The sequence below is a fragment of the Nesoenas mayeri genome, assembly GCF_963082525.1.
Source record: "Nesoenas mayeri genome assembly, chromosome: 3".
Lineage (NCBI taxonomy): Eukaryota > Metazoa > Chordata > Aves > Columbiformes > Columbidae > Nesoenas > Nesoenas mayeri.
The window spans coordinates 31,640,340-31,663,720 of record NC_137544.1 but is presented as its reverse complement, the minus strand read 5'-3'; the positions used below and the strand labels follow the sequence as shown (position 1 = coordinate 31,663,720).

Below are 23,381 nucleotides of genomic sequence, written 5' to 3'. Positions count from 1 at the left end.
TACTGAAGCAAGCTGCCACCTCAAACACGTTCACCTGAAACTGGCAGCAGCACATTCCCAGGAGGGGAATGGACTTAAATGTGCCTTCTGGACTTAAAGAAACTGGACACCCCTATGCATATTTTGTATGCCTGCCTAAAGGAAAATTGGTGCTGAACTAGAAAGCAGACGGAATTTCTGAAGAAAGAGACCAAATTGTGAAGGACTTTCAGAAGACTCCACCTAACACTTCTTAAAATGCCACATTTTTATAGAAATCTTCTACTTAAAATAGCCCAAGGTAAGTAATAAAAAACCTGGACAGGAGCTATTAAAAGGCCCAAACTTTTCCTATTTCCCTAACGTTCTTTATCCCCTCACTACCACATCAGCCAGTTTTATCTGTGCCTCTTACACTTGTAAAAATGTATGCAAACAGTAATGGAATAAGTGACTAGGAGATTACGAAATCCAATTTTCCTGCTCCCAGTACAAATTTCCAATACACCAAAACACCCACCTATGCTATCTTACTCACTCCAGGAAACCCCACGTGTTAGCTGCTACAAAATGTATTTAAGAAGACAAACTTGCACCTGTGAACACACGCAAACATACACCACCATATAACACATACAATTCAAGACTAAGAGATCAATAATTACAGTCATATGGTTCTGCTCTATCACCACATTGTACTTTAAAGGAAATAAATACAACAAAATAACTGTCTAGTATTACCTAATGTTTCGGATATTATATTTCTGCTGAAATCTCTGCACTTACTAAGCCATCAACACATCAACATATACCCAATGCTTCACTTTCACTGCAGAATAAAACAAGAGGGAAAAGGAAAATGTGCACAGCATAAATCGACACTGGAGGCAACAATGAAGGACTGAAGGCAATGAGAACTCACTGGGTTCTGTAAAAGTTCATTGCCAAAGTCACAAACTGGTATCTTTCTCACAGCTGAAATATTTTGCCTAAGAAACACTTCTACTAATCTTTCATGCATTTTTCTGTTCTTCCGGGCATTAATGTCTCTGGGTATTGCCAAATAACCCTTTCTAAAAGCTGGCACAGTTCCGGGGCTCATTACAAGACCTCTGAGGAACTCAAATTTTTTAACCTTTAAAATGAGACAGACAGTCACAAGCTGCTATTACTGTCAAAATACCATCAGTAGATAGGTATAGATATAGATATAGATATAGATATAGATATAGATATAGATATAGATATAGATATAGATATAGATATAGATATAGATATAGATATATACATTCTCAGTGGAGTGCAACTCAATGTAAATTTGGTAATCAGCAGCATGCCCTCCCCATTCAGGCTAAACACAAAAACAAAGAAAATCTCTTGGCATGTACAGAACACGTACTCGGTATATTTAGATTATCACTGGCTATGAGGAAAAAAATTTTGCAGGAGCCACTTGTTAAACCACTGAAAACATATGACTCGTTAAGACCTGTGGCCTCTAAAACAGCCACTAATTTTCCAGTAGCATCCTGCACTTCAGGGCACAGCAGACGGGCACTGCTGCACTTGGAAAGAAAATTGTATATTTGAGTTTGTACTTTATGATACACTAAACCAAGGTTTATGGTCTCTAATTAAGGGCCAAATAAGGTCTAGAAAGTAGTGAAACTTTTCATTCTAATATAATTTGAATTCTACATTAGCAAGAATATGATTTAAACACAGCAAGGCTCACAGAAAAAGAATATTAAAAAATCAGAAGATCCCTTTGAAAAACTATTTCAGTTTTCCATTATAAGCAGACAAAAAAGGTTTTCGTATTAAATGCCTCATGAAGAAGTGTGGCCTTGGTTTCAAGCTTTCAATGAACTAAAACAATAGAGAAAATTAACAGAAGATGTAAAGAGGATTTTTTAAATCTCTTTTGTTAAAGTTGGAACTGTGCTTATTCTTAGTTGCACATCCTATACTGGCTAAAAAAAAATATATTAAAAACAAGTTTTTTTAATATATTGATTACATTTGTTTATATAAAAGTCATATTAAAAGGGTTTGTAATAACTTGCTTCAACATTTTTTAACATTTTAAAAATTAAATGACATCTAAAAAAATACAAAAATGTGCTTAGACAGAAGATTTTGGAAGGGAGACCGGAATAAAAGACTCCTATATCAGAAGAACTATACTATGTATTGCTAGCATGGGCTCCTATGTGTTAGTATATTCTATTTCAATATTATTTGCGTATGTGCTTTAAGGTCCTTGATATATTTTCCTAGCTGCAGGGTTTGTTTGTTTGTTTTTTTTCTCTGAGGTTAGCAGCCATTTATTAGAGAATGGCCACTTTGACCAGCATGAAGAACAGCTTTTCTGATGTGGTTTTTCTGAAGGCAGAATCCCCAAAGGCAAATTCATGATCATTCAACCAACGCAAGAGGGATTTCCATTCAAAAAAACACTGGGTATTTCCACTTTTTCTTAACAATTAGGCCTTTAGTGACATTATAAATATGACTTAGAGGAAAATAAAATATCATCGCGTAATGCTAAGCTTGCATAGTTATGTAAGAAATAAAAACCTTTAGAGCAACGTATAGTAGGAATCCGCCCTGTTTAAACAACACAAAGATGATCAAAGAGCGATACAACAGTTAACAGTTCTGATATTTTGTCATTGTTTGCCTCCATCTTTTGTAATGAAATAAAACTGGATGATGCTTGAACACCATATTCACTCCCATCTTGATATCTTTATCAACAATCTGGATGAGGAATCAAGTGCACCCTCAGTGAGTTTGCAGATGACAGCAAATCAGGTGGGAGTGTTGAACTGCTGGAGGGTAGGAAGGCCATACAGAGGGATCTGGACCAGCTGGATCGTTGGGCTGAGGCCAATTGTATGAGGTTTAATAAGGCCAAGTGCCGGGTCCTGCGCTTGGGTCACAACAACCCCAGGCAGCGCTACAGGCTTGGGGAAGAGTGACTGGAAAGCTGCCTGGCAGAGAGGGATCTGGGCGTGTTGGTTGACAACAAGCTGAACACGAGCCAGCAGTGTGGCCAAAAGGACCAACAGCATCCTGTCTTGTATCAGGAACAGTGTGGTCAGCAGGACTAGAAAAGTGATCATTCCCCTGTCCTCAGTGCTGGTGAGGCTGCACCTCAAATCCTGTGTTCAGCTTTGGGCCCCTCACTACAAGAAAGAAATTGAGGTGCTGGAGAGAGTTCAGAGAAGGGCAACGGAGCTGTTGAGGGGCCTGGAGCGCAAGTCTGATGAGGAGCGGCTGAGGGAACTGGGGCTGTTCAGCCTGGAGAAAAGGAGGCGGAGGGGAGACCTTATCGCTGTCTTCAGCTACCTGAAGGGAGGTTGTAGCATGGAAGGTGTTGGTCTCTTCTCACAAGTAGCAAGCGATACGATGAGAGGAAATGGCCTCAATTTGTGCCAGGGGATGTTTAGATTGGATATTAGGAAAAATTTCTTCACCAAAAGGGTTGTCAGGCATTGGAACAGGCTGCCCAGGGAAGTGGTGGAGTCACCATCGCTGGAAGTATTTAAAAGCTCTGTAGACGTGATACTTAGGGACATGGTGGACTTGACATTGTTCAATTAACAGTTGGACTCTATGATCTTAAAGGCCCTCTTCAACCTAAATGATTCTATGATCTTCTTATGGAGCACATTTTTATGCAAATAGAGTTTTGTTAAACACATTCCCTGTGAATGATATTCCCTGCCATCAAACACCAAAGCATGAAATTTCAACACAGGAAGAAATGCTTGTCCTTTAGTGTTTCATGACATGCAGGGAGCACACACATTAAATCCACACAATGGAATCTATGCCTTAATAAAAGAGCACTTGGGTATGCCACTGAGCTGCATGGCCAACCTCGGACAGAAAAAGCAAGTGGAGAGATTCAAGAGTATTCTCAGCAATACATTCCAGTAAATGACAAAGTTGTGCCTATGTAGAAGATGCATTACCAAACTGAGTGAACAACATGAAATGTCCAAGTTTAAAAGCAGTAAACACAAACTTTTCCCATGAGCACAAAGTGTTGAACTCACTGTTAGACTGCCATTGTAAAGGAGTAATTCCCTGTACTGCATTTCCTATACTATAGAATTATATCTTCCTTTGCCAAAATGATTTGTATTCATATCTGATTCTTTGGAAATTATCACCTTGAACAAAGGATGAGGCTTCACTACCCAGGAGGCAGCAGTCCTTACAGAAGAACCCCAAACAGAGTTCCAATTTCAGTACAGAGAGTGAAGTCAGACCCAGCTGCAGACATTGACAAAGCTGGTTATTTGGATTTATTATTATCGCTTCACCTTGCAGCACTGTGCCCTGACACCTCTGCTGAGACCACGGATTCTCAGGAGCAAAGCCTAGAGACTATCCGAACACACAGGAAATAAGTGCCACTGAGACAAGAAACAACCTGAAGAAAGAAGATGGACAACTGAAGGGAAAATAATTATCTCAATTTAACGAATGCAGACCTGAGGTACAGGCAGACTTCAGCTTCTCCAGAGTGGCAGTACACAAAGGTTAATTGCATCTCAAGCCTCTGTCCAATAACTTAACATCCAGATTGATTCTTTCTTAAAGTAAAATCAAGAAATACAAATCTCAGAGTAGCACTAGCAGAACAATGACAAATTTTCTGGATGACAATGACTCATAATTGCTCCTGACACTTGTTACAGGCTGCCAGAAGTCTTCCATCTACAGTTATACTCAGCATTGCATAGCGTAGTGCACCTTTGAAAAAAATTAGATAGTCTTGATTGTAATTTCTGGCAAACAAGCAGCTGAATTAGAAAACTTCTATCACAGTTAGCACTTCTGGAAAACCTCTACCTTCAAAGTTCAGCCAAAAGCATCAAAGATGTGGGAAATGAATCATTACATCATCTTAAAGTGACCCCTCCAGAACTGCTGGATCCCAGAACACACTCTGGATATTGCTTTTGAGTTGTGGTTAGACAACTCAATATCAAGGGTTGGTACAATTCAGGTATTTCACATACATTTGAAAGAAAGGGGAAAAAATTATGTTTTCAGAAGAACAGTATCATTAATCACTCTGCTCTTGCAATGGATGACCACTAAGATACACGAGTATGTATCACAGCATCACTTCCCATATCTTGACTTCTTGAAACTCTGAATTTCAAAATTAGCAGACACACATTGGTATGGAAGCAAGTCACCACTTGATAAACCAAACAGCTGATGTCAAAATTTTGTTCCTATCAAGAGTGCTTATTTTGTATTTTGGTGAAGAAATACAAAACAGTCAGTCCCAATCTACAACATATTGGAGATTTGAAATACCCTTCTCTTTCCTTAGAACAAGCCCCAGGATATCCTCACTCTCTCAATCTTCTTCCCCAGCAAATCTGCTTACTTAGGTCTCTCTGTTTCTCCCCCACCTTTTTTTTTTTTTTTCTTTTTTCCTGCCACTTTGTGTGCACACTCCTGGCCAGCAGCAGCCTATGAGCAGTAACATTCGCTTGTGTAGCTGTGATTACATGATTACATGTATTGCAGTTTGAGATTTCATTGTGCATCCCTTGCAAAGCACACTGGGGGAGACACCTGTTTCACATTATGTCCACACCATTCTATCCTTAAGGCCATCCAAAACAGCTTAAAACTCAAGATTAGTGCAAAACTGTCTGCTGCAGTCACCTCTCCCAAATGTAGCACTGATACACTTTTTTGCCTCTTTCATATCCATTTTCTGCCTGCCAAGGTACAAAATGACACTACTGCTTACCTGTTTCTCATCAGAGTTTGGAAAACTCATTACTTTTGCCAATATCTAGAAAAGAAAGACCTAGACCAGCCCAGGAGAGTCAAGGTTTAGTTCTGTGTTAACCACAGTATTACTGTGTGACAATCTTTAATTGTGAAAATAAGGTTCATACTGTAACTCATCAGAGTCCTCCTCTACATTGAGAAAAAAGGGCAATAAAGAGCTGAAAATGCTCCTCTTCCCCTTTCTAGCTGTTTCAGAGGATCAGATGGTGCAGGAGCAAGGCAGAGACTTCTACACAACTTCAACAAGATTTAGGTGCTGTTTCCTCTCTCTCCTCCCTTTCAATTGTGCCACTGGGGAAAACGCAGAGAGCAACAGCCAGGTGTTGCAGGTGGTGGGATCAGTGCTAGAAGCAGCCAAACAGGCCCCTGATACCAAAGAACCCAGGGAGTAAAACAAGACTGCCTACCTTAGTGTTTGCTCATCCCAAATCACACTATGCATCCTATGAGATTATGCACCTACGTAGCTCATCTTAAATACCGGAGCAAAGTTTTCTAATGCTGTTTCCTATATTACTATATATAATATGCATGCATATGCACAGCCACACACACTCATACCAGGGAGATCTCCACATGCTGCCGAGGGACCAAAAAGTTATCCCTACCCAACAGAGTGTGGTACTGGGGAAAAACTACAGAAAAGTACCAGGCAGATTTCCAAGCCAAGAGTAGTTGTTGATTCAGCAAAGCAGGGATCTTTACACATGCAGAGCACTTTTTGTGGTTTTGATTAAGGTCTCTGCTGTACAGCGATCTCTTTGCCATGGCTGTTGCTTGGTCTTTTAGCACCCTCGCCTCAAACTTCAACATCCCTTATTGCTTTTTCTTTCCATTTAGCTGATTCCTTTTAGCTCCACTCTTCACCCACCCAAAAAGCAGAGATGCCACCTTTAATTAAAAACAAAACCACACAAACACACACCATTCCCTCAGGCACCAAGCCTGCACAGATTAATATGTACATGCACACAACCTCCAATATGTCAGGCTGGAGATGACAAGGCTGGACAGACACAGGGGACATGGCACCCTGCCTACAAACCTTGAGACTAACACAACACTTAGTGCTGCCCTACAGATCATCTACTCGTGCTCTTTATACCTGATCTCCCTTTTGTCTGCTTACTCTGTTAGGAAGGTAAATTCTTTCCACAACCCAGTCATCCAGCTTCTGTAACAGCAGGCACCCTTTCCTAACCAGGGGAAGCATTCGTCTTGTAAGTAGCAAGCAAATTCCAAATAGTCAAAGGCCTTCAAAATTCTAAGACTGAGTTAACAGAGCAAAATGTTTTGAACAATAATAATTAGCGTTACTGCTGTCAGGTTTAGGAACTCTTAAATGTGGCTGAGCCGGGTTTCCAAGTCCTCTGCTACAAACAAGGAGGAGGCTTAACCACGCTCCTTATTAAACCAGACCAAACTTCTTACAGGGACCTACCTTTCAAGGAGAAGCTTGGGGGCAGTGCAAGAGCAATTAGGTAATACTACAAAATGCTGATTTTCTCACATGCTGAATTCAAATGCACCGAGGTATCCAGTTTCTTCTTCGGTCAAGCTACCCTGTGTTTCTTGCTGCACCATCCAAGCCTGCCGAGACCCAGGAAGGCAGCTCTGCCAAGCCCCGAGTGTTCTAACCTAAGGACTCAGACCCATCTCTTCACAGCCTTCAGGAGGCTGGCTCACACCCTGAGCATTTCTGAACCTTTTGCACTTTCTATTGCCTTCTCATTTATTTATTTTCACACTGAAAATAAACGTTCACCTCCCCCTGATTTGTGTGCTTAACCATCTCCAGTTCAAACCCAAAGTGAAAGAGACACATAAATACACAAGTTCCAGGTCTGCTACCAAAGGATCCATCACTTTTCATTACCCAGTTCTCAGTGTGCAGAACTACTATTTTACGCTTGTTCTGCACTAGACGAACAGGCAGCTGCATCACTCACAGCCGACTTCCAGGCTCCCACCCCAGATAATTCCAGCCTTCTTCTCACATCTCTCCCTGTCAGATACTCCTCCTCTGTAAGATGCCCACAGACCTGTCTCTATGCCTTCTGAGTCCCACTTTTTGCGCCTTAAGGGATGTGTACTTTCTTACACTTTACACTTTCCAGTTCACTAGCCACACATTTTCCTCTTTGCTGTCCCTCACAAGGCTCTTATTTCTCCTCTCCTCATTTCTCCTCTCCCGTGGCAACTAAGCAACCATGGTTTTTCTATTGAATAGCCTTGCTAGCACAACGCAAAATGCCAACCATTTTGTTGTATTTTCTCATGAATCTGGTGTTTACCTTGTGAGGAGATTCAAAACACTTTAGCTAGCATGAGTCTCAGGTTTAACACAATAAAATGAAATAAGAATTTTATCAAACAAAGTATTGCATTTTCATTGATGGCAGTTTAATGATAATTCACATTCAAAAGGTACTGCTTCTCATGTGGGGAGAAACATGCTTTTACCTCACTAGCCATAACATTATTTGAGAAATGAGAGATCCCCAAAGGAAAGATAGCGATCTCAAAAGTCCCGCAGGAGGGATCTGGAGAAAGTGTCAGGCTGTTGTACATGTCTGAAAACACAATCAGATGCAGCGACTGAGCTGAAGCTTTTGTCATGGCCGTCTATGTCCAGCAATGAAACACAGATGGTCCAGGGACTGCTTCCAGCAGAGGAAATACCCACCCATGGTGTGCCCAAGGGAGATCCGTGCCCGCCAGCCACGGAAACCACCACCCGCTACTGAGCTCCCTCCACTCCCTGCTGCAAAACCTGGTTTAAAATAGCAGCCAGCTGCCCACCCTTTCCTCCCTCCTGAAGACAAGGAAGGGCACCAGTAGACATCTCAAATAGCTGCAGATACCTGTGTTTAGACAATGACATTCCCTCCATGCTGTCACCACAGCCCAGGGACAGCACAGACAGACCCTCTGCTACAACTGGGCAGTGCTTCGCACCTCTGAACACCCACCACAGCTTGTCCTCTTACCAACACTTTATGAATCGAGCATGACATCTGCACTGAACTACACCGGGACATACTTACAGTTTTGCAGGAAGCTCACCTTAAACAGAAATGCAATTTAATACGTATAGAATGGCTCTTTAGCTCAACTTGATTTGTCTTAGATTTTATTTTATCAATAGCATGATTATAATATCTGGAATGAGGAAAAAGAAAAAACTGCACATGTTCCTAAAATATTACAGATCGAAGTCTGATGTACTGCTTATATTGCATATAATGGGTAAGATATATAAGTAATATACATCAGTGTAACCACAATCATTTAAATATCTGGACGTAAGTAAAGTTGAAAGCCTTAATGAAAAATACATTATGAGACAAAGACACACATGTCATAAATTGGTCTAGAATTCAAGTGGGAAGCACCACAGTGTTATGGGGCATAATTTGAACTGTCTTCTAGTGAACAGACAGTAATCATACTTTTCAGGTCTACAAAATGTAACAAAAAATATTTTGAGAACTAATAAAAAATACAAGGCTGACAGCCCTGGGGTGCAGCTCTCTGGAGGACAAACATCTTGATATGAAATAAGAAGAGTATAGATTCACAGTATAAAAAACTGCAGGCTGTTAAATTCAAACAAACTGTGGTAACATAGCAGAAAAAAAAACCTTTCCCATACTCTCAGTGGCCTCAGCTTTAGCCTGAAGGAAAAACTACTTTTCCTTTTCCTTCAGGGAAAACACTTCTAATTTTCTTGTTCATTCAGTTCTCGGCCTCTGACAAGGGAGTCAAAAGGGTGGCAGTTGCTGAAGTCATTTATTGATTTTCTTGGTTTATTTATGAATGCCAGACATGCAAGGGCCTGTCTTCAAAATTTAACACCTGGTATTTCATGCCATTAAGTACATTGCCAGGAAGATTAGTTCCTTTCCACCTCTGCGACTTTCACATAACGAGCAAGCTGCCCTCCCAGAAAGTTCATTAAACTTTGGCTTTCATAGAAAGCTCTCAAATTTAGGGCCAGAAAGCTCTCAAGTCTCAGTTAACTTCCATTCTTCTACCAACACACGGGAAGGAAAGGTCTGCTTTAGGCTGAAATATGTGCAACAGAAAGCAGAGGGAAAAGTAAAAAGGCACAGTATGAGATCAACAGGATGGTCTTCAAGGGTAATCCCATGTACAGTATGTTGCAGTAACCCAACAGAAGGTGACAGAAACCGTGAATCACTCTGAAAAGGTCTTGATTTCAGAGAAATATGGCAAACACTTAAATGCAAAAAGAAAAAAGCACACTTTACCATAAATTCTGCAAGGAGAGAGCTGAAAGCATTGCCAAACACCAACCTGTGAAAAATAAAGAGGACAAGCCCCTTCATAACACGAAGCACTGCTGTTGCTGCCATTCTCCTCTAGATTCTTCCCTCATATTATTAACTTCATCCATTATACCTTACCTCAAGGAAAACCCCAGCTTTTTTACTTTTGATCCCATACAGGATAAATACCAGGAAAGAAAGAATCAGACCACCTTGGCTGGATGAAAGAAAGCGCACGGTCTCGTCTGCCACGTAACCAGAACTCCCCAGATGCTTTTCCACATGGACCATTTAAACCTGTTCATACAGGGACAAGCTTAGAACTTGCAACATCCCCATCAGAAAAAGAAATTTTACAGGTGAACAAAACTGTAAATTCACTGCTGATTCCCTCAGCTGGTCACTCCAATCCAAACAGTTCCTGGTGGAAGTTATCTCACGGTGAGTGCTATAATTGTTTGAAAGACACTATTTTAAGGGAGGATGTTTTGCTTTAAGCTAATGTAGTTTTACAGAAAAAAAAAAAAGAATTATGAAGAGATTTAGCTTATAAATGTGAGAGCTTTTAAATGTAAAAAGCACAATCAATATCAAATCATCTAAAAACACAAAATACAAGAACCATAATATGTTAGTGAGGGTCTATATTCTTAGAATAGATTTCTCATTAAAAAAAATCAATATCTAATTTTGCCCTGAAATATAAGAAAAATGTACTGTGCATTTAATCTCAAGGAAATTTACACACTTTTTACATACACACTATCAGAAACAATTAATACAGCTCTGCAATCTCCACCTCTGAGTGAATATAGTTCCTTTCTATGAGTATATTGAAAAAGAGCTTTTTGGAGAAAACAAAATATGCAATTAAGACTGCAGGAAATCAGCAGTATACACAACAAAATGTAATTTTTAAAAAATATAGATACACTTACGAACCACTAGTGATAAATGTTTTTTGTTTGATTGTTTGTTTTAAAAATGTAGGTAGCTATGCCTTGGTTTCACTTTTCTGTTTGTCTTAAAGCTTGGGGAGTAACTAAACAGCTATTGAATGCATTTGAGAAAAATGTGCTGCTTTCTGCAAAATACAAGACGTACAGGGACATATCCCATCTAAACACACTCAACAACACTTAAGTCATACTCCAGTTAACAGATGTGCTTCCAGTGGCACTTGTTCCAAGGCAGAGATTCACCCAAGTTAACCAAACCCAACACAAGCACAATACAATGTTTTAGGGGTCCATGGCAGCAACTTTTTCAGCTGTGTCACCTGTCCCCATAAGATGACTGCAGGTAAAACTGTTCCAAACTTTCAGCTCCTCATCAAATTTCACCAACGCACTCTACATATTTTAAGTGATGCTAAAGAACCTAATGTTGCAATTAAAGTCCATAAAACAACTTGTACGTATTTCTGTGCAGCCTGGTTCCATATTCTTAGGCATGAGCACAAATACACACGCAAAATCTCATCTCATTCTCAACCATCTTGATATTTTGCAGGTGGCATCCAGGGCCAAAATCAATAGAGTTAAACTAGGATGATCTAGAGTTCTCCTAAATTCTGTCCTTTCTTCTCAACTGCGTAGCCTCAAGCACCATGCACTCCATCAACCAGCTGCCTTCCTGTTCTACATGTTTAGCTAAAACCACACAGCCAGCAGAACATTAAACTGTAGAGCTGAAGTTTGCCATGCAATGTTAAAATTTTTGCAATAAACAACAATATTAAGGAGACTGATCACCTAACGTAACTAAAATACTCATAGATTGTTCATGTCTTTTTACTGTTCAAGCTTTCACATTGTTTTCATCTACACCTGTGCAATTTCATTTAATCAATACAAAATTTAGTCTCCTGATGTCAAATGTCAAAATGATTCTAAAGTTAATACTGTAAATATGAAAAAGTGCAATGACTTTATTTTGAAAATAACTTCATATGAAAGGCTAATTAAAAAACTAGAGAATAATTAATATAAATGAAAAATTACACTGACTGCTTTCTTAGTACATGCAAGTGCTAAAGAAATTGTGTAAAGAAAAGAGAATAGAAAGCTCAGACAGCTACTATGCTTTTTCCAAGACCAATGGAATTCTCAAAAGGAAAGAGTTAGACTAACCAATCATGGCTAAAAACACAACTAAACATTTTCAGTCATCTAGTTCCAAAATAGCCTTTTGTTACATAAACGACTCGTCATTTCTCTCAAAAGTCCTATTACAAGTCATTTTATCTGTAGAATATTTCCATATGATTAATACACGCTGATGCAAATAGCTTATAGTTAAATCTTTGGATTGTTTGCATAATATAGGACTGTAGGTTTGCTAAATATCTGGAAAGAGAATGATGTATCAATATCACAAATTCCTAGTTTATTGATAGGATTTTGAAGCCTTACAGTACATTCAAATACTTTAGAATAAATGTTTTACAAAAATGTAGACAAAATCTTCATGAGCAGGGGCTACAAAATGTGTAATACTTTTTAGGCTCATAGACCAAACTAGGCTTGTAAAAAAAATGCAGAATCTTTTATTAGGCCTGCTAATATAACAGACAGACAGACTTCTGGGTACATAATTTCTTTGTTTGGTCAATTCAGAGTATGCAGTATTGGTAATCAAGAGAAACGCTTGAGAACACACTTCACACTTAGGTCATTCAAGCATGTGAAGACTTCCCTTAGCAATTCTCGGAACAGAGCACTCTGTTTCTTGCAAGAAGAGTAGTAGACTTTTTCTCTGCAATATAATAGTACTTCAACTAAAACAGCGTGGTTGGGCTGTGTTCCATTCATGAGCAATGTCTTAATAAATTTCACATAATGAAGTTTACAAAAATAACTCTCGATTAAGGACCTTAAAGTAAATAACTGTATTTTGATGCAAGGCATTTAAACCACCATTCTAACTAGAATTTGGTGTTTATCTAAAGCCAAAAATACAGAGAAAATTATTCTTTGGTTACATCCCAGATCTTCAAAATTTCAAACACTTAATTTGCTAGAACCACCACTGTCTTCACTAAAAAGTCTAGCTCTGTCTGCTGAGTTTAATCCTGATCAAAAAGCAACCCTCAGGACATACACTGATCTTCAGTGATTCCAAGAGGGCCTAATACAGGAAAGACAGACCAAAAAAAATAGGATATTTCAAACACTACCCATTTTTATTACAGATATCTGAAAAAATCATACACAGACACGCTTCCCTACTTTCAATAGTTTTAACAATGCTTATCATAAGCTGCACAAAGTCCTGACACTGAAAATAAGACACACCTGATGTGAACAAACTCAGAAATGAGTGTACAAATAGATGTTCTAATTCAATCCAGAACTGTCTGGAAACAGCTACTCATTGTGCTGTGTCTCTTCATGCCTCTGAAACACCAAGTGTATGAATGGTTTTGTGTGTGCCATTATTCTGAAAATTGCAACTAGCTTTTCTTGCCTTCGTTAGAGTGCCAGAAAATATATTTGGAACATGGTTTTCTTGTTTCATACTCTCTCTGGACATTAAGTATCTGATATGCAATCAAATTTTGAGGATGATTACTTCAGTTATAAGTACAAAGAACTGCAATGCTACCCTATCACCTTGTGCAAATTGTCTTACCTGAGTAGCTATTAAAGCAAACTGATTGTCGTATTCTTTTCTGCCGTTTGTTGTGAAAACCAAAAATAATTCTGACTAACATTTACCGCCTAGATTCCAAAACCAGGCAACACCATAAACATTGCATAATATTTTACCATTTCTGTGAAGTATAAAAGAAGGAATAAAACAATTATAACTCTTGACAGATGCAGATATCTGATAAGCTATCGGCATCCTTACAGATCCAATATTTGGATCTGACTGGGGTAAATCACACAGCCCTGATCAGGTGTAAATCATTCCAGTAACTGTAAATTATATGCAAGTATTTCCAAAAATCAGAATGAAACCAGTCTGTGTTTGTAACTGATTTTGTAAGATTTTTCTTATATGTTTTATTATCACTGGGAAGTAGGTTCAAACTCAAGCTTTTTTGCCCAAAATGTAATTTCATGCTAGCATCTACTAATTAAAGCTGGTAGGCCTGAGGAGAAAACAAATGCAGTGGGCATCAGTGGGTAGAGCAGAGGAGAAGGTAAAATTAGCTAGGAATTATAACTGACTCTAACTATGGTCAACCAAAAATGAAATTTTGGTTTTGTCATTTTCCACCTTCAGTAACACCTGCATCCCAGCAAGCTTGAATACAAGGGCAGCAGTATTTTTAAATAGCCTTTCCTTAAGGTATTAAGTTCAAGTCTTAAAATACTTAGTAACCTCCTGATGAAAGAAGCACGCTACGTCTTTGTTAGTTGCTTCCTTGTAACCAAGGATGCAAAAAATTCTTCACACGTCTTTAGAAATAAAAGGGCATTGATGAGATTGAGATTTCAAGTCTCTCTGAATCTTCTTCTCCTTCTTCCATTTTCCATAAAAATAACCCATAGGGGGTACTTTAACCCGCTAGAGAATAAGTCTCTTCTTCATAATTCCTTTTAAGATCTGGGTTTATAACAACTTCGTACTTTGAGAAGTTCCTGCCCAGAGATCATGTTCTTTCACCCATTCTTTGTCTTCACCCTTCTGCAGGGCACAGATAATGTCCATGTATTTGTAGACTCACAGACTTCTCGGTCAGAAAGCATTAGTGCAATGTCAGGCAAAGCCGGGTATGAAGCTTTGAAGGCTCCTTGTATCAAGTGGAGAATCATGTGGGAAGATGCATGCACAGAAATAATGCCTTGTGTATTTCAATAAAACCACTGAAACTGGGGCCAGGAAAGAGCTCTGGATAGAAGCTTGCACTTCGAACCTTTTGAAATTTCAACATACGCTGTTCTGAAGCCCATGTCTAGAACATGGTCGGGATGTTTATTACTGCCTGTCATCCCCTACCACCTCCCGCTCTTCTATAGCTTTTGAGGAAATTCCCATGAATCTGCTGTTGTCTGCAGACAGTCTCCTGCTCCTGCCTTGGCAGTAAAATGGACCCTCAGTAGAACAGCCAGTGAGTGTCTCGTATAATAATTGCCTTACCACATGACTGCATACAGTTGTGAATACATTTTTACTACATATAGTAGTCTCCTTGGACTACTCAGTCCACCTTCCTGCTGAAAAAACACTATCAATTCTCTGAAATTTCCTAAAAATCATGAAAACCCTCCTTGCAATTCTGAGGTCACCACAGTTCTCTCCTTTAATCAGGACACCTTTCTGGACACACCTGCCCTCTCAGAGTGGTGAAAACTTGAAGCTTCAAATGCTGTTAAACTCTTTCTGATGTTTTCATTGCCCAAAAGGCAATAATAGTTTCTGCACTGCTCAATTCTCTCTCTCCCTCCCTGAGTGAGGACCTTGGGCAGTAAAGAGAAAGGGGCTGGAAGCAGTGACCACAAGCAACTCTTCCCCTGAATGATTCAGACTGATTTGAGATCACATTAGACACTGATCTCCCTCTTATCTTTAAAACATTCAACAAACAGACATGCCAAGTCCTGCATGAGGAGAGGAATAATCCCATGCACCAGTACGTGCTGGGGGGCAACCAGATGGAAAGAAGCTCTGCAGAGAAGCAACTGAGGATTCAAGCTGACCATGAGCCACCAATGTGCCATTGCAGCAAAGACAACCAACACCACCCTGGGCTGCACTGGAAAAGGATTACCAGCAGATCAAGAGAGGTGATCTTTCCTCTCTGCCTCAGCACTGGTGAAGCTACATCTGGATGCTAAGCCTAGTTCTGGGCTCCTCAGTACAAGAAATGCAAGGACATATTGGAGCGAGCGCAGCAAAAGCCACAAAGACAGTTAAGGGATTGGAGCACATCACATAAGGAAAGAATGAGTGGGAACTGTTCAACCTGAAGAACAAAAAGGCTCAGGAGGATCTTAAAAATTTGTACAGATCCCCAGTGGGGAGGAGTAAAGAACACAGAGCCAAACTCTTCTCACAGGTGCCCAGGGACAGGAACAGAGGCAATGGAAACAAACCGAAACACAGGAGGTGCCATAGGAACATCAGGAAACACTTTTTACTGTGGGGCTGGCTGAGCACTGGAAAAGGTTGTCCAGAGAGGTTGTGGAGTCTCCACCCTTGGAGATGTTCAAAAGCCATCTGCACACACACAGTCCTGGGCTACTAGCTGTAGGTGGCCCTGCTCTGAGTAGGGGGTTGCACTAGACAATAGCCAGACTCCTGCAGTCCTCCAGCGCTAAAACTGTTTCACCATGGATCTGTATACTCAAGTGTCAGGACCAGAGTTGGCACTGCCAGAAGAGGTGAAAGACAATATTCTAAGTTTGTCTGGGAGATTCTAGGGGCTTAGACCACCCATGCACACAGTAAGCAACCTGGACTCTGCTCCCTGCTCCACCACAGAGCCTGAAACATGGTGGTTCCAAACCCCCTTCTGTACAAAGGAAGAAATAAAGGTTTTCAAGCAGCAGAGGTGAGGGCATCCTCCATTCCTCCTGCTCCACTCCACAGAAAGTGAGATTCCTGGGACGATGGAAACAAGAAGCTAAAGGGAGTCTGACGCAGAAAAAGGTGTCTTGGTATTGTTTATTTTATCCTTTAATTCCTTGGTGCCAAATGCACAACCAGTTCCCAGAACTCTTGATTCCTCATTTTTCTTCTCAGTGAGATTAAAGATAGGCTTTAGATCCTTTATCCTAAAGAGAGGAAAAAGACAGACTGCCTCATGATGGCCCCTTGACTCTTGCTTTTATTTCTACAAAGTGGCCTCATTTCAATGGAAGGGATGAAGAATGATCCTACCTCTCCCTTCCCTACTCTTTATGGAAGGACAATTACTGTCAGGGTATTTATAGCATCCAGGCTAACAAGGTCTTGGAACCCTACTTCCTGATTTTGCCCATAAGTACTACAGAAAATAAAGATGGCGCCAGCTGCCACTGTGCTTTGAGCAATATTCAAGGTTTTCTGACAATGTTAGGTGTGGTCCGAGTGTTAGAAATGGAGAGGGAAACAAACTGTCTCCATGAAACCAGTTAAGAGCACATGAGTCCTGTCCAGCCTGTTAATCTTCAGAATTACAAGGCTAGTAGTTCATGCTGGAAGCTTCCAGATGCACATATAGGGGTTATCTTGCAATCTCTGAAACAGATTCTCACCAACTGCAAGTGACTTCAGGATTTGGCAGCCCCACAAACTGAGTAGCTCCAATATCCCTGTTGATTCTAGAGACCTGAATTCTACTAAAGTCAAGTTTGTGTACCACACTAGATGATCAACATAGGGTGGCAGGATGAATTTTTCCCTAATTATTAACTGCCACTCCCATAGCAAACCTTGAAATAACTGTCTTAAGATCTAGGAAGGTTTCAAGTACCTGCTAGCATCTCTACTGAAGCTACTCAATTAGAGTTACAAAACTACAAAGAACATCCTATGTCTCTGATTTAACCTTCCTACTATTGCCACTACCTTGGCAAAATATCTCTTTCAGAGTCTTGTTAAATCTCATTAGAAGTGTAGTAAGAGCTTTTGTCCTCACTCAAATTTGCTCCAGAAAATGACTGCCATGGTAACTAGGAACCTTCTTCTAATTTCTGGCCAAATTTATCTAAGGATGATTTATAGCTGTTTTCCCTTTGATAAGCTACTGTTACACCAGGGCTGGAGAAAAGTACTTTGGCTGTCCCAATGTGTGGACCCTTTGGGCTGTCCACGGGAGAACAGACCTGGAATTCAACCAGCTGTGTTCACAGCTGCCGTGGTTTACACTTAGTACTTAACTAACCAGATCAGGTAAGACACACGGTTGCACATAAACTCCAGCTTAAGTACACACATATAAATACAGATGGTTCTGTGCTTTGTCTGTTATTGAAATTTGCTGTATATTAAATGGGGTTGTTTTACTCAAAGGTACCTTGTAACCACAAACAATATAGTTGTTTCAGGCTATCCAGTGTTTGAATGCACACCCTAAACTTCTAAACTATTTTTCCTTTAAAATGTAACACTGCCTGTCCCCTATATGTTAGGAAGGCAGTCATCACTGTGACAACAGCACTTTGAGTTCAGCACTGAGTATCAATATGCATTACAGGGGTACTGTATTAGCATCAGTTCTTTCAGAGGGCTTAAGCATATGACTGCATAGTTTGTGACTCCCAACCAGGCTTAGGTATAAGACAGACAGCAAGCAATTCAGTAGCCAAGGCACCCACATGCTCTTACCCTATATGCCCTGGATGCACAGGAACACCCAGCTGTTCAGGTGCGCCATTACTAAAAGATTTTGTGGACTGCACTCAAGGTGTCTCAGTTTCTACTTAGTGCCAGATAAGCATCGAAGTGCTTATGTGGATTTGAGTCTTCATCGCCATACAGTAGCCTGGGGTTGCACTTCACTGCACGAGGGCACAGGCATATTCTCAGAAGTACCTAGTCACACCATCCCCATTATAGCACGAATGCAAAACCAATCTTTGGATGTAAAGGCAATTTCAAAGCAATTGCCTAATGTTGAAGTGCTCTTCATGCCAAGGTGCACCTGTTCATAAAAAAAAGGCAAAATAGGAACCTTCACAAAAGGCCTAACTGCTCAACACATTCTTCCAAGGTATTCAACAGGTCATAGGACAGCAGATTGTTCCCTTTCCACAAATGCCACACAGCAGTTTGAACTTTGATATTGGAAGGGTGAGGGGAGGGCAAGGTCTCTGCCACTGACCAGGTACACCTAGAAACAGAAAGTCACACTAGCCAGTGCAAGTTGCATGCCTCTACCCCATGGGTGTGACAAGCTGCTTTAGCCCGAGACTGCTGAAGGCAACTCAGCGGGCCAACAAACTGGCAGATCAGGCAAATTCCTGGAAAGAACCGAGCAGGTGGTATCAAACCAAAGCATGCATTCCTGTCACTTTCCAGCGCAAGCAGTGGAAGCATCACGTTGTCCGCAGCCCTGCTCCCCGGCTGGCAGGCTGCAGTACATGCTGTGTCAGCAGGGACTGGCAGAGAGGGTTTACAAGAAGGGCTTTAGCTCAGAGTCAGAATCAGGGCTCTGGAGGACAGGGAGGTACAGACCAGAGGAGAGCCACATAGCCTCTTTTCTTATGATCCTAATCTCTTCCACTTCTCCTGAAACTCATATAGTCTCTTCACAGAAACCCCTCAAATTCCCTTGGATCTTTAATTTTTTAAGCATCATGTGAAGAATACAGTAGTTTAACCAATAATTCTTCCCACAGTTTCCTGCCATGAGGAGTTCTGGAAAGGAAAACTGCCAAGTTTAGTAACTTTTACTGCCAAGTATCAGGACATCCAGAACAGGAGAGAAATGCTGCACCTTTTTTAGCCCTTATGATCCACGACACAGGACGTATCCAACCGCTGATCGGCCCAGGTAGCCCAGTTTGCAACATAGATCAACTTCACTTCCAGGGGATATTACAGATGTGCGTGTGGGTGTTACAGACAGAAACATTTCTCTGCCAGGTGGTTTTAAGAGAAAACTGGTGGGTATTTTGCTGAGACATTTGGATAATCAGAAAAACTTTTACTGAAAATAATAGGAAGCGATGGTGACAATACACAACTTCTACAATATAGCTGTGTCATCTGGATACCACCATTGTACATTTGTAACAAACCTCTACAAACTTATGGAAGTAAATTCTTGTCTCAAAATCCAATCTTTTCAGGGTTACTTTCCAGAAAGATGTGTCTAAATCTTGTCCAATAAAGGAATTAAGTGCTCAGCATGCAGAAAAGACAAACGATCTCAGAAAATCTAGTGGATCTCTTGCAGATTCAGATCATAAACCCTATGAAAACTATTTGCTGTGATCTAATTTTTGAAAACTAACAATATAGCTGAAGTGAGTATACACGTTCGTAAGTTTCCCCAATGTATTTTCTATTAATTTCTGGCTCTTTATTTAAAGAATAAAAAAAATCTATTTAAAAATCACAATTTCTCAGACCAATCGAGAGCCTGGACTTTTGTTCCCATGATATGAAAGAACTGTTATAAGGAAATAAACTTTTAACTCTGGGTATCACAAACCTCTGAAGATAATATAAAGTAATTTAAAGTTGAATTCACAAAGCACAATTTTTGACCTCTTCTAAAAATCATGTGTAAAGTGTCCTAAATTCATTTAGTAATACTGAAGATTCCCATAATCTCACAGAAAAATGAAGTGTCAGTGCAGAATTCAGAAATGCCAATACCAAAGATGAGAAGAAAAAAAAGGGAAAAAAAAGTAGTAAAATTTATCCTCCATCCCATGTTAACAAGAATAGGGCTGAGAAATTACCATCTCTCCCAAGAAAAGTTCATTCTTGCAGAGACTGTAAGATTTACAGTATTGCTCTTCAACATCATCACAGAAACAGTAATCTTGTTCATGGAATAAAAGCTAAATATTTACAGGGAAGTAGGTGTGCTGGAAGACAAGGAATGGGAGAAGGATAAATGTAGTTTATGGCCTTTGAGCTACTCCTTTATTTAATTTTCTTTTGATAATTAGAAACTGAGGAGGGATCCTTCGTTTACATTTCCCCACATTGACCAGCATACTGCATCTTCACAAAACATTTCAACCACCCCACCTCGGAGACCAGCCACACCCCAAGTGCTATGAACAGCAACAGCAAGTGGAACTCTTCATCTTGGACCAAGGTCCAAACACCATGCTCCCAGCTGGCTCCTTGGCAATACGCATCACTAGTGGCTGGGCCTCAGTACCCACCATTGCAATGGCCTCTAGTAGCCCCTGTAAAAATCCAGGGCCAAGCACTGATTGGGAGGGACAGAGACAGGAATACACCAAAACGCTGTCCCATCTTCACCACGCACAGCGCGTGGGGCTGAAACCAGGACCCTGTGGGGGTTTAGTCTCTCTATCGGTCATGGAAAGCCAGAGTGAAGAGCTGGCACCTGCAGCACTCAAGCAGGTATTTCTGACACTGCCCAGATCACGTCACACGTTCAGAGCATCCCTTCCAAGCACAGGTATACGCGCCCAGGGAGGTAAGAATACATCTCCCGTGGCAGGGAGGGTCTAGGTAACGTCAGAGGTTTGCACTATTTCAATCACCTCTCCTACTGTCTCCCCCTCACAGCGAACAGGCCTGATGGGTAGTCATAAGAGGAGAAACCCTGATTCTCCTCCACAGGCCAGAGCTTCAATCTGTTTATTCTCATCACTCGCAGCAGGCAATTTGGTAACGTTATGTTTGAAGCCTCCTATTGACGGAGGAGGCTAGAAAATGTGGTCACATGTGCTGTTTGGCAAGGATGCATGGGGGGATGAGAGAGAAAAGGTTCAAAAGAGGCTGTGGGGACCTGGTTTCCAAACATGGCACCTACACACACCTCGCATTCCCCGCACCCCTCCCCGTGCGCCGGCAGCGGAATAAACCCGCTCCCTCTCCGTCCCGGCAGCACGCACGCACGCTTCCCCTCCGCAACGAGCAGAGCGACTAATTGCATTTATTTCCTAATTACGAACGCCCTGCTGTCCCCACAGCGAGCTGTCTCCCCGCCCCTGCCCTCCCGGGAGCAGGCGACGGGCGGGCCGGAGACGGCGGCGCGGGGCGCGGGGCGGAGGGCGCACGGAGCGGGTGAGCGGCGGGGGGCGGCAGCCGCCTCAGCCCGCGGTGGGCGGCAGCGGAGACCGAGCCAGGCGGGGGCAGCACAGCGGCCGCGGAGGCTCCCGCACGCAGGGAAACCCCACCCAGCGGCCCCTCCTGACAGAGGCGGGGTTTTGGGGACCCCAAAGGAATCCCACCTCGCCCCTCACCCCCATGGCGGGGTTTCCGCCCGCCCCTTCGCCCGCCCTCCGCCGCTGGCTCCCTCGGGGCGGGGAGGGCCGCCGTCCCGGCTCCGTTCCGGGTTCCCCCTGCAGCTCTGCCTCGGGAGGAGCAGCTCGGGGTGGGGGAGGAGGAAGTTGTGGGTCAGGAACGGAGCAGGGACCGGGGCTCCGCAGCGGCAGCCCGGTGAGGGTCCCTGCGGGGCGGCTCGGCGAGCAGGGTGAAGCCGCTCGGCCCCGGGCACCGTCCGGCTCCCGCTGTGGCAGCGCCCGCTCCCGCCCGCCGGCGATCGGCGCATGAATGAGTGGCTGAATGAATGAATGACTGGCGTCTGCTTACTTGAGCATGGCCTCTTCTTTCTCTTCCTCTTCTTTCTGCCGGTCCATCACTGCCATGATAATGTTCCTCTCCTCCTCTGTCAGGTGGCTCAGGTCAGGCAGCTCCTGCATCGGGGGGGGCACCGTGGGCGGACGAGGGCCGCGGGGCCCCACCGAAGAAGACATTTTCTTTCCGCCTCTCCCTTACACCTTCTACCTTTGCACGGCAAACCAAGCCAGCCTCTCCTCCGCCCCCTTCACACTGGAGTCCTCCGAGCAGCAGCAGCCGGCAGCTCTCTGGCAGCAGCGGAGGAGGCGGAGACCCAGCCTTTCATGGTTGCTTGCATCCACCCCGACCCGGCTGCTGCTGCTGCTTGCTCCCTTTGTTTCCGCGGCTTCAGAGAGCTCGGGGGCTGCCGTGCCGCCGCCCGCAGCCCATCCTCCCGGCGGTGGGCGTGCGGGGCGGGGGTGCCGTGGCGCGGAGGCTCCCGATCGCCGCTGGCGGGCTGCGTGCGGGAGCGGGGGGGGCGGTGCGCGCCGCGGGCCGGCCGGGAAGGGCGGGTGCTGCCGCCGCCGAGATGCTCCGCCGCTGCGAGCCTGGCGCTGGGAGGAGGGAGGGAGTTCGGTGCCGGTGAGGCGGAGTCCGAGGCGCGTCGCCGCTGCCTCACGGGCGGCAGCGCTGCCTGCCCCTGCCACTGCCCATGCCGGGGACCCGGGCTGGCCGCGCCTCTCCCCGCCGCCTCCCTCGCTCGTCCCGCGGCCGCACGGTCACGGCGTTGGTCCCGGCACCGCCGTCTTCCTCACGTCCTCCTCGACGTTTCCGCACCTCAGGTCGAGGCTGCGAGCTCGCCAGAGTCCCGCCAGCGCTGCCGTCTCTCCCGAGGCAGGGGCAGCCGTGGGACGGGCAGCGGCGGGGGAGCCGCGCTGCGGGCTGGCTGCGGGCTGCCGGGGGAGCCCCGGGCTCCGGTGCTGCAGTCGGTCTCTCGGGTGTGAGCCGTGCCCGCCCCAGGCCCTGGGACTCCAGTTGCAGCCCCCCTGCCTTCAGCCAGCACTGTCACCACTCGACTGTCCTTTCCTCGGGTTCCCACACTTCTGCATTTTCTTCGTATGCTTC

The 23,381-nt window shown here is 43.1% G+C and overlaps 1 protein-coding gene across 4 annotated transcripts in view; it reads right to left on the bottom strand.

Annotated features, from left to right (window-relative positions):
• RIMS1 (regulating synaptic membrane exocytosis 1) overlaps positions 1-22,453 on the bottom strand; it is a gene marked incomplete at both ends in the record, with an annotated part of 309,929 nt that extends 287,476 nt beyond the window's left edge. For all 4 annotated transcript variants that reach the window (XM_080342600.1, XM_080342602.1, XM_080342603.1 and 1 more), the window contains one exon: positions 22,290-22,453. In XM_080342600.1, coding sequence (XP_080198726.1) covers positions 22,290-22,453 — 164 coding nt within the window. The remainder of the gene's footprint in view (positions 1-22,289) is intronic.
• Positions 22,454-23,381: the final 928 nt, after the last annotated feature.